Genomic DNA, 12,728 nt, shown 5'->3' with positions numbered 1-12,728 from the left:
TAGTGATGTTTGTGATTCAGGAAGAACAACTAGAGGGGGTAACAAATATTTTGTAACTTTTATAGACGATTGCTCTAAATATTGTTACCTCTACTTAATTAAGACTAAAGATGAAGTCATAAACAAATTCAAAATATACAAAGCAGAAGTTGAGAATCAGTTGGATAGGAAAATTAAAATACTAAGATCAGATAGAGGTGGTGAGTACACTTCTAATGAATTAAAACAATTCTGTGAAGAGAATGGAATTATTCATGAAATAACAGCTCCATATACACCTCAATCTAATGGAGTAGCTGAGAGAAAGAATAGAACACTAATGGACATGGTAAACTCAATGTTAATTAATTCTGGTGTGCCAGAAAATTTATGGGGAGAAGCTCTCATGACTGCATGTCATATACTAAATAGAATTCCATTCAAGAAATCTGATAAAACCCCTTACACAATTTGGAAGAATAGAAACCCTAATTTAGATCACCTAAAAGTGTGGGGGTGCTTAGCAAAAGTCAAAATACCTGAGAATAAAAGAAAGAAGATTGGCCCTAAAACTGTAGATGGAATTTTTATTGGCTATGCTTCTGATAGTAATGCAAATAGATTTTTAATAATCAACTCTGACATTAATGAGATAGCCAACAACACCATAATTGAAGCTAGGGATGCACATTACTTTGAAAATATTTTTCCTTACAAGACCAGAATAAACAACACAGGCCCTAGCTCTAATAATTCAGATCCTAGTTCTAATCAAGGTGAAACTAGTTCTAAACAAATTAGACCACTAGAAAGTCCAGAGGAGCCTAGGAGAAGTAAAAGAACTAGAATAGAAAAGGTCCATGAAGATTTCTATGCATTACTTGTAGAAGATTCTCCAGTTACATTTGAAGATGCAATGAAATCAGTAGATGCTCCATTTTGGAAGGAAGCTATAAATAATGAGATACAATCTATAGTTCAAAATCATACTTGGGAACTAACTGATCTTCCTTCAGGATGTAAAACCATAGGATGTAAATGGGTGTTTAAGAAGAAACTTAGACCTGATGGAACAATAGATAAATATAAAGCCAGATTAGTAGCTAAAGGATATACCCAAAAGTCTGGTATTGATTATTTTGATGTCTATTCTCCAGTAGCTAGGATTACTACCATTAGAGTCCTCATAGCTCTAGCATCCATTCACAAATTAATAATACATCAAATGGATGTTAAAACTGCATTTTTAAATGGAGACTTAGATGAAGAAATTTATATGGATCAACCTGAGGGATTTATAGCTTCTGGACAAGAAAAGAAAGTATGCAAGCTTATTAGATCACTATATGGTCTCAAACAAGCCCCAAAACAATGGCATATGAAATTTGATGAAATTATACTATCTTATGGATTTGTAATTAATCAAACAGATGAGTGTGTATATCATAAAATAGATAAAAACAACAAAATTGTGATATTATGCCTATATGTTGATGACATTCTTATTTTTGGTTCTGACATACAAATCATAAATGATATCAAACACTTTTTATCACAAAATTTTGACATGAAAGATTTAGGTCAAGCTGACCTAATTCTTAATACTAAAATCATGAAAAATGAGAATGGATATGTGCTATCACAATCACACTACATAGAGAAAATCCTTAAGAATTTTTATGATCCAAACTGTCAACCTGTTTCCACTCCATATGATCCTAATGTACATCTAAAGAAAAATACAGGTCATCCTCAATTACAAAGAGAATATGCACAAATAATTGGATCACTAGGATTCCTAACAAACTACACCAGACCTGACATTGCTTATGCAGTAAATAGACTTAGTAGATATACATCAAATCCTGATAAGAGTCACTGGGATGCTCTAGAAAGAGTTTTGAGATACCTAAAAGGAACTATGAATTATGGTTTACACTATAAAGGTTATCCATCTGTACTAGAAGGTTATTCAGATGCAAATTGGATTAGTGACTCAGTAGATGTAAAATCCACCACAGGATTTGTGTTCCTTTTAGGAGGAGGAGCTGTGTCCTGGAAATCTACTAAACAAACTGTAATGGCTAGAAGTACAATGGAATCAGAAATGATAGCTCTTGATACTACTAGTATAGAAGCTGAATGGTTGAAAGATTTACTAACTGAAATTCCACTAATGCAAAAACCATTACCAGCCATTTCTATTCATTGTGATTGCAGGTCAGCGATTGACAAATGCCATCAAGAGAATGCAAATGTGAAGATGAATCGACACTTGAAAGTGCGACATAAATCCTTGAGATATAAGATGAAAAACCATATAATAGCCTTAGATTTTGTAAGATCAGAGAAAAATCTTGCAGATCACTTAACTAAAGGCTTATCTAGGGCAGTGGTCCTAGAATCATCGAGGGGGATGGGGTTAAGCCCATAAGAAAAATCACTGCAGTGGCAACCCAACCTCGCAGAGGTTCAATGGGTAGAAACAAACTGAATGAGTGATTAATTGTGAGGAGCACTGAATTTATTTGCTCCCATCCCTAGGATGATCAGTGCTCATAAAAAGCAAGTGAAAGGTTGAGTCTAACTCTTAATGAATCCAAGACCCATGAGGCAGGATGCTTACTTGCTCGCATCCTTATTAGGATTCACCTATATGTGTGTAGTTGTGAGGCCGCGACTATGGGATCAGGGCTGCTCCCTAGTAACACACATGAAAGATACCTGCGCAAGGCCGATAATAGCGCAACCCGTTTAGAATTCTTCAAAACTGTACTATGTGTGCTTTCTGTAGAAATCCGATAAATGAGACTGGTTCAAGGCGAAGTCCACCAAGCTCTCACGGATCTATACAACTGTCACTAAGTGAAGGTTCAAACCGAAAGGTACCTCCACCTATTACATAGTATAAGGGAACCAGCAATCTTATTTATTTTTAAGTTTTTATTTTATTCTTATTTCTGAGCTATTTCAAGTTTTAAGTTATGTGGGGGATTGTTGGAGTTATAACTTAAAAACTTGGGTTTATAGAGGAAAAGTTTAGTCCCACATAGGAAATGGAATAGGAAGGAAGAGTCTTTATAAGCCTTCCCTTTCTCTCCTATGCCTAGAAGAAAACAAAAGGTTATGCTCCACACCACACACGCGCGCGCCGGCCGGGCCGGGCTCGGGTTCGGGTCGGGTGGCTCGCGCACACGACCTGCGGACACGAATGCAGCTCCGGATTAATGGGCCCTTAATATGCTAACATTTTTATTTTTATTTTTATTTTTACTAATTGGAACTGTTTAAAACGTGATTAACATTTTTTAAAATGTTTAACGACCAGAATTAATTGGAGAGATTTATGAACTTTAAAACTGAATTAAAACGTAAATGAAACGATAATATTCATGAGAATTAAAACAGAATCAAAACGGAAAAAAAGGTTTTTATGAGGATTTAATTCGGTATTGAAAAACGTTCATTCTCAACCTCTATATAAACAGCTTATATTCCCAACAAATTAAAGAGATCACTTTACCTTTCCAAGTAAAGTAAAATGAAGAGGAGCTCCTCGAGAAGTTAGACTTATGAGAACAAGAAAATCATTCACAAACTACAAGAAATCATTTAGAAATTATTTTAACAATTGCAAAGAAGAATAGCTTTAAAAAAACTATTATAGTCAAATATAAATTAACACTAATCATGAGAAATCAAAATACTTACTTTGTATACTACATGTAAATATTCAAGTTTGTCAACACTGACCATAGTTTTATCATATTACATGTAAGTATTTCACGATAGACTCTAAGAGATTGGTTAGTTCATTTTCTAAGAATTAGTTGCAATTTATATTGGTAAGCAGGAAGACGAATGGTTATAATGTTTTTTATGATTGTAGTAGTGATAATTAATTAGTGAGAATAAAGAAAAGGAGTGTTGGAAATTAATGTGAAAAAGGAATGTGGGAAATTAATGTGTTAATGAGAGGTTATATAAATATAATAAATCTAATTTATGGTGGAGTTATTTGGAGGTTAAGATTTATAGAGTATGAATGCTTTTGATTTAATAACCAATTTTGCCATTAATCATGTTATGTTAATGCTAAGTATGTATATGTCTTCACTGAGACTTCACAAATGTAAGCATGTCTTTATAATAGCATGTATGTGTTTTATTATAAATTGGAGGGCAATTTGGGTAGAAGTATTTTATAATCCCAATCCATTTTTTAATAGTTTTAGTATAGTGCACATGCTTTGCATGAGAGCATACTTATTTTATTTTATGTTTTTAAATTTTTTGTTATTGGCTGTAAAATAATGAAATGACTTGCATAGTAATATAAATTATGAACAATCACAATTTTGTTTAAATGAATAAATTATATGATAAAACTATGTATAAAGAATTGTATGATTAATTATTACAGTTTGGATAATTATTATAATTTATTCATAATTTATTAAAATAATTATCATATATTAAATAATTGCTTCTCTTTTAAATATAATAATATTATATATAGCGTATTTATAATACTATTAGTAACTACATTTGAATTTAATAATTAGTTTATTGTAGTATTAGTAAATAATTTAGTAAATTGTATAATTATTAAGTTAATTTAAAAACACTATTAAAATTATCATACTACTAATATTATTACAATTACAATAAATACAATTATTTTTTATACTATTACCATACTTTTAAGAGGCTAATAAGATGAAAGGTAACATGTAATTCTCCATAAAAGGTGAAATCCAAAGGCACAAGACATGAGCCTAATAATTTTTTTTATTTTTTTATTTTTCTAGAATGTAAATATTAAGTGAAGATAAATTTGGGATAAATTTCAAATTTTCTATGAAATAACATACTTACATAATAAAATAATAGTGTGACTAAATGTTTCAAAAAAGTGAGGAAATGCATAATTAACAAGAGGTTATAGTATAAAATTAATGAATGCAATGGCATATTTGAGAATTATCAAACCTAAAAGGGTAAAAATGAAAATTAAAAGTTTTGACAAGACAATCCTCTTTTATATATGATATAGATATAAGATAGGCCAGGGCGAGTTGCCAAACACACCAAGTGAATGTGAATAAATCTTCTTACCAAATTTCGTTTTTTTTATTTTTGCGACAAGTGAATAAATGTAGATTTTTGAGGTATAAAATTGCCAAATTAACTTCAACTTTGAAACATCACATCAACTTGTCAAACTTAAACTCCAGGGCATCAAAATTAAAAGGGTAACTCACCGCGAGTGATCCGAATGGTTAGAAGGTTCTAATATGGCTCCCATGATGTTAGGTTCAATTCCGGATTGGGTTACTACACAAAAATTTTAAAAGGGTGAAACTCTTAGGTATTAGATTACAAATAACCATAAATATCTCGAAAATCCAAATTAATTAATTCATAAATAAATTACATTTATCTATTTCTATTTTGTTTTATTTTCTAACTGGGGCCGCATGAAAGAGAGAGGCCCACAAGCCCCTACTGCCGACCGAAGAGCAAAAGAGGCTGCATCCAAAACCCAACACCTCCTCGAGGGTTTTACGAACAATCTAAAACAACTTCGCTGATCAAAGAGAATCAAGGGGGGAAGAAGGAGGGCGGTTTTAAAATAAAAATAAAAAATCATGCCTCTGTACGATTGCATGCTGCTGGTGAAGGCGCACGTGACGAAGGAGATGATAACCGATCTTGTTGGCCGTGTGGGGAAGCGAGTGTATCAGAGGAAAGGGGTGATCACTGACATCAAGTCCTTCGGTACCCTCGAGCTCGGATACGGAATCAAGAAGCGCGATGGCAGGCATTTCCAGGTCTGGATCTTGATCTTGATCGAAACCCATTTCGTCGATTTTGTTTGATTTGCGCTGGCGCGTGTTTGTGCTTATCTTGTGTTTGTTGAAATGCCTGACCCAAAATCACAACTTTGAAAAATAACGAATTTGGGCGTGTTTTGGGTATCATGATAAAACTCGGTTAAAATTGAAGTTCGATTCGTATTTATGGTTAATAGGCCCGTGTCATGACAGTTCTCGAACGCCCGTGATGAGGCGATACTACGCAGGCACACATTGTTGTTTAGAGTAAGGAGCTGTTTGTTATGATTGAATTATGCAATATGGATTGACCTAGGTCCCTGTTGTTGTTTGAATAGCGTACTTACTCAAGCCATATTTTTCTATTGGATTTATGATCCAAATTAAACCTTTCTTAGTGATTTTGCATAATAGTAGGGACGAAAACTCACTTGTGAATAATTCTTTTGGGGACTTGTTTGGAGGGAAGTCGTCTATTTGTACTATGATTTTCTTCATATTTTAAGCTTGCGAACATTCTATTTGGTTAGCATGTTTGTGTTGTTCTATGGTTAAATGCATAAAGACTCTTCATTCTCACTTAAAAGACCATGCTAATGTGAATTTTCTATATAATTGACTTATCAGATTTTCTTTTGCAGATTAATCTAAGTTTTCAAACTTTTTAGACACTATAACAAAACCACCAGATAACTTCTTCTTGTTGTTTTTAAACAAATTTTAAAGAATCCTGTAAGCTAGCTTTTTACATCATTCCAAACTGCCCTTCAATCATGGAGAAACATTATTACCTTGCTCACATAGCAATTAAAATGTTCCTAAAAAAGTCATGAAAACACATTGGTTCTTCCTAATATTTCTTGATATTGATTCGCTGCGTTGGCCTGATATGCTTCTAAGGGCTTACTTTGTAGAACATTAAGTTCCTTTTCATTTCAATATCAGTAGAACAATCTTTGCATGTGAATGTTATAGGATTTATTGTTCCTGAAGAATGTGAGTTATTGCATGTCATGTCCCCTATAATGGTATGAGCATGGTGGAATAATGCGTACGTCACACAAAATAACCTATTACACGTCATAGCAAACCCCGCCACAGAGAGTTTGCATTAGTGTAGACAGTAGACACCTTGTGGCACTGCGCCATTCAGTATAAAATATACTATTTCAATATATTGTATGCTATTGCAATATAATGTATTCTATTTCAATACGACTTTAGACTTCATCATTTTTATTTCTGTGGTGGATTAAATTTTCTCAATGTCTGTTTGGCCTTTTGATTGTGTAGGACGATCAATCATGTCTAATTTTTTGGATTAGCAAACATAGACTTTGGAAGGAATGGGAGCCATCTCAATCTCTTTATTGCTTATTAGTAACTTATTATAGCTGCTATTGTTATTTAAAAAATTTATTAAAAAGATTTGGATTTTTTGAAATTATGTTTGTATGTACTAAAATGGATGGTTTTTTAGTTGTTTTAGCGCATGACCTTCACTGTGCATTATGTTATATTGGTCTGTGCGCTTTAAGCTATTGAAAGATTTGAGTGTTATTTTACATGTTATCATTAGTATGACTGGGCTTTAAAAAATGACTTATCACTTAAATCTGGTCTAGGCACCTCGAAATAATTGTTGAGGACACATAACCACTTTTGAGCTGATTATTTGGAGTCCCATTCCGTGTTACAATCAGTCTGTTTAACTAAACTGGTTTGACGTGATTAAACTTGAAGGTAATGCTACTACTGTGCTCTAGGGTCAATTGTGATGCCTTGCTTCCCTATTTCTCTCTCTTGGCTGATCCTATGGTCAACAATCTCCCATATCTGAGTCTTCTCTCTTTTTTTGCATCTCTTAGCACCTCCATTTTTTTAAATTGCTGCTGACCACCTTCAAAACTAAAATAGTGATATTTGACAAACTATGTAGCAAGGACATGGACACAGATGCATTACCTTTATAGGGACTTGAACAGCAGGTAAAATTGAACGCCAACTTCATAAATAGCAGTACACGTACATGATACATATTTGTATATATCTATGTGCATATAGGTATGTGTACTATATATTTATGTGTGTGCTTGTATAAGTGTGCGTAATATGACAATAATAACAAGTATACTGTATATCTTTTATCACAACAAGTCCAATTAAGTTAACTTGATTCAAGTCAAAAGCCACTTTCTCCCTTGGGAGTTGGGATTGTTCATGGCGGGTAATGACAGTTACACTCGTTTATAGAACAGTCTATAGAACAGTCTATCCCATATTGTGTTTGGTCTGCGGAGACTCAAAAAACGGATGGCAAGGGTTATGATTTTTGCTTCATTTTTAACTATTAGTTATCATGTAAACATAATAACATATAACTTAACTGCCATGAATCCATAGATAATTTGAGATAAATACTGTGACTACTGTCTGCCTATGCATTAAGTTTGAAAATTCAATTTTTGGTTGCACATGGCTAAACATGTTACGCTTAGGTTCATTTGTGTCTATGAACTGTTGGTGTCTGACAAGGGTTTGGTAGCCAAAAGGTGTTTGTGCTTTTTAGCTTCATGGGACTATTTGTTCTAGACTGCATAGTGAATGTCTGCATATTGTTCCTGATACGAAGTGTTTAATTGTGAGAGAGAAATCTTGCAAGAAAAATGAAAATACTTGGGGAGACAGTGCCTGTTTTGTCACATCATATAGCGAATCCGTTTATTCTGGGAGTGTTATGGACCATGGTAAGTTGTTGAATTCAGCATTGAGTTCCTTAATGGAGTTTCGGGGAGTAAGAGAGGGTAACAGTTGGGTTGATATAACTGAGACGGTCCCACTGATGAGAGCTGAAATGTGGGAAGCAGATATTTTTTATTGCAGCTACATTTAATTAGATTATAAAGCATTCAATGTGTTAATCTTTTATATATTAGTTCTCTCTTTTGTTTCTGTTGGGATTTTGTCTTTGATTCTTTGTGTAACTTCATGAGAATTAGATAGGGTTAGAGTTCTATCATGATTAGGAGTTTGAGTTCTATCATGATTAGGAGTTTGAATCCTATTCTAATTAGGAAGTTAGGCTAGAGATAGGGTTTTGGTTTTCCTATATAAAATTGTGTTTTATCATGATTAGGAGTTTGAATCCTATTCTAATTAGGAAGTTTGGCTAGAGATAGGGTTTTGGTTTTCCTATATATATTCTTCCATTGGTGGAGGAAAAACCATGAAGAAAAAGTAGAGATGTAGTAGATGAGAGAGAGAGAGGGTTTTGTAGTCCGTGCAAAAGATTACAAGGAGTGGGCTTTGGAGAGAATATGAGAGTTGATTATGTATGTAAGGTTGAGAGATTGAGAGACGAGAGTTGAGTGGTTCCTCTTGTAGTTCTCCCTGATACATAGTGAATTTCTCGTATTGTTGCCCCGTGGACGTAGGTCGAAGTTGGTCGACCGAATCACGTAAATCTCGGTGTTCTTTTTTCTTGATTGTGGTTGTTCTATCTTATTGATTGGGGTTGGCTTTCGAGTTGCGCATATCGTGGTAGGCAGGGAGACTGAAATTCCCCACCAAGTGGTATCAGAGCGAAGATGATGGATCCGCGAGCGAGTTCACAAAATAGAAGACGACGTCGTGTAAGATTGAAAATAAGCATTACAAGAATCAAGATGAAAAGAAAAAAAAAGAAAATTTACTGTAGCAGAACATTGTAGCGCGACGGGCTCTGTTCACGTGGGGATCCGACGGTCCAGATTGATTTGTTAGCCGATTGAGGATTTGGAGGCGGATTTTGGTGATCCATGAGTCATTTCTAGGGTTTTTCGACGTGCTGAATTCGTTTTTGGCATCAGTTTTATCAAATTCAATCACTACAGGGACTGATTTTAATTTTGATTGTGGTTAGAGGATGATGACTTCTTCGGGTCCGACGTTTGATATTCCGCTATTTAACGGCAAGACAAATCTGATGGTAGATAAGGAGCAGGAGTTGGTTGGTGTGTATATTTGAGGAGGACGGTGCCAGATTAGGTGGAGCTTGCAAGCGGACACGACCGAGTGACACACATAGAGATAAAGATGGTGGCGTTGGACTTGAAGATGGTGAGCGCTCATATTCAGTCCAAGCCAAGTGATGGAGGAGATAAAAGCATCCAGTTCGTAGTGTAGAGTAGGAGAGGTGCACCGATATGATTTGAGACGAGCGATGCAGGTGGAGCACAAAGACAACAAGAGAGGTGGAGGCGTCATGACGAAGCAGAAGATAGTGAGGATCACGAAGGCATCCAATTGGGAGTGCATGTGTTCTGATTTGAAGTGCGAAAGAAATAGAAGACTCTAGCGGTAGAGACAAAGTTTCAAGACGACGATGATATATCTTCAAGGGAGTTTGGGAATCAAATCCAAGGTGGAGATTGTTGGGATTTTGTCTTTGATTCTTTGTGTAACTTCATGAGAATTAGATAGGGTTAGAGTTCTATCAGGATTAGAGTTCTATCATGATTAGGAGTTTGGGTTCTATGATGATTAGGAGATCATGATTAGGAGTTTAGGTTTTATCATGATTAGGAGTTTGAATCCTATTCTAATTAGGAAGTTAGGCTAGAGATAGGGTTTTGGTTTCCCTATATATTCTTCTATTGGTGGAGGAAAAACCATGAAGAAAAAGTAGAGATGTAGTAGATGAGAGAGAGAGAGGGTTTTGTAGTCTTTATCCGTGCAAAAGATTACAAAGAGTGGGCTTTGGAGAGAATATGAGAGTTGATTACGTATGTGAGATTGAGAGATTGAGAGACGAGAGTTGAGTGGTTTTTCTTGTAGTTCTCCCTGATACATAGTGAATTTCTCGTATTGTTGCCCCGTGGACGTATGTCGAAGTTGGTCGACCGAACCACGTAAATCTCGGCGTTTTTTTTCTTGATTGTGGTTGTTCTATCTTATTGATTGGGGTTGGCTTCCGAGTTGCGCATATCGTGGTAGGCCGGGAGACTGAAATTCCACAACAGTTTCTTGGATGTAACTACTGATTAGTCAATGAGAAAAGTATCCTGAAATTTGTTTCAAATTCCTTCTTTATTAGGGATTAGATTGTGATGCTTATCCATTAGGTGGCATAGTCATTTCCAATCTGCATTGGGCTCCCCAGTTGCTGATCCTGGTTGTCTTTTTTGCCGTCTTTTAAATGTTGCTCCATTTTGAACTAACTATGAAATCTTTATTTGTGAGGAACAACTGATGTATTGTTCCGCATTAGGTTGATTTTTGTAGGCTGGATCAGTTGGATTGGATGAAAGAGGTACCTACTGCCTAGTTACAACTAATGTTAGAGAAATTGTTTAAATTAAGTTTCCCACCCCAAAAAAAAAATAAAAAAAACCCCCCAAAAAAGTAAAACAAAATAAAACCCCCTTTTTCCCTCTCTAGCAAAATGCTAATAAATTTGTGTACAAGAGCTCTTGAAAGTGTAACTCATAACATTGAATTGATACTTTGATATTTTACTCTTCCCTTGAAAGGAAATCTCTATCTTACATATGAAATGCCATAAGATGGTTGGATTAAGTCTAGATGAACCATATAAATCTCTTTCGCCAACATGAGGCCATGCAGTCCCATGCCCTCAGCAAAGTAGACCACGGTGGTAAACTCCCTCTTGTTGTATTGTTATAACTTGATATATGCAGAGTTGACACCTCTCTTTAGGCATGTGTAAACATAAATCTCTATCTTATTTTGTTGACACTTCTTGAGTGTTAGTTTAGGTTAATTGATTTATCATCTTTCAGCTGTCATATATTCCGACTTTAGATGTTCATGTGTATCGTTGTGGTTTGACAGTAAAAATACAAATTTCATACAGGACTCATATTTGTTGTCAGTTTGCTTAATTTAAGCTTTGTTTGCCAGGGTCGGCTGATGCAGATGACTATGATGGTTCCACCCACCTTCAACAAGGAACTCCAGTACTTGAACAAAGAGGACCGGCTGCTCCGCTGGCTTGTTATAAAGCACAGGAGCGACATAGTCTACGGGGTGGAGAAAATGAACGATGATGACGGATCAGATGATTTTAGAATGTTCCGAGACTATAAGAAGGTTGAGAGTGATGAGGATGATGATGAGGAAGAAGAGGACGATGGTGAGGTGGTGGTTGAATAGTTTCAAGAGAACGTACCCGCCTTTGTAGTTGAATTCTCTCTTGAAGCTAAGATCATTATAGCATAGACTTCATAGTTTTTGATGCAGCAAGAACCTATGTGGTCAAATAAGTAGACTATGAGCATTGGGGTTTTGAGTGTCTCCGTATTAGGTGTTCTTGTTTGCTGTGAACTGTTGTTCTACTTGTGTTGTATGCTATAGGTAGTCTTGTACCTAAATATCTTCTAATTCGAATCGATGGCTTTTTACACATGCTACAGGTTGCCTAATACATGTCTCAAATTGGTTTCAGATGAAGGGAAACTGTGACTGCAATGGTTGCCAAGTACCTCTCAGGTTTTACCTACAGGGTGTGAGAGACCCTTGTAGGAAAATTACTTGAAAAAGAAATCTTATAGAGGACCTGTTAAGAAAATCATATAGGGAGATAGAGGATGAGTAAATCTGACCGACCGTTACTAGGCAACATCACTATCGCTTATCACTGATAACAACTGCATTGATGGATAGTGAGATGTGCATCACGGTTCATACTAGGCTAGGTGTCTTCATCTCCTATCTCTCTATATGATTTTCTTTAGATGGCCCTCTTTTTTCCAAAATGTTTGGAATTGTTGGAGAACATATTTGTGTTAAAAATATCATATTCTGCTTACCTGGTACAAATCTTTGATGGTGTAAATGATGTAATGTAGTGCTGATTACGTCTGTACAAGAGTCTGCTCCGATGATTATTTAGTAGACGGTTCTGATTTGTTT

General features: G+C 35.2%; 1 protein-coding gene across 1 annotated transcript; it reads left to right on the top strand.

The window, feature by feature from the left end:
- On the top strand, positions 5,490-12,238 carry LOC109825306. The gene is made up of 2 exons (XM_020392136.1): positions 5,490-5,813; positions 11,718-12,238. The coding sequence occupies exons 1-2, from the start codon at positions 5,631-5,633 to the stop codon at positions 11,967-11,969; spliced, it is 435 nt and encodes a 144-aa protein (XP_020247725.1). The 5' UTR covers positions 5,490-5,630; the 3' UTR covers positions 11,970-12,238.

The sequence above is a fragment of the Asparagus officinalis genome, chromosome 10, assembly GCF_001876935.1.
Source record: "Asparagus officinalis chromosome 10, Aspof.V1, whole genome shotgun sequence".
Lineage (NCBI taxonomy): Eukaryota > Viridiplantae > Streptophyta > Magnoliopsida > Asparagales > Asparagaceae > Asparagus > Asparagus officinalis.
This window is presented reverse-complemented; position numbering and strand designations above follow the sequence as displayed.

Coding starts and splice junctions, on each gene's coding strand:
- LOC109825306 (XM_020392136.1), top strand. CDS start 5,631: ATGCCTCTGTACGATTGCATGCTGCTGGTGAAGGCGCACGTGACGAAG. Junction 5,814..11,717: donor GCGATGGCAGGCATTTCCAG/GTCTGGATCTTG, acceptor TTTGTTTGCCAG/GGTCGGCTGATGCAGATGAC.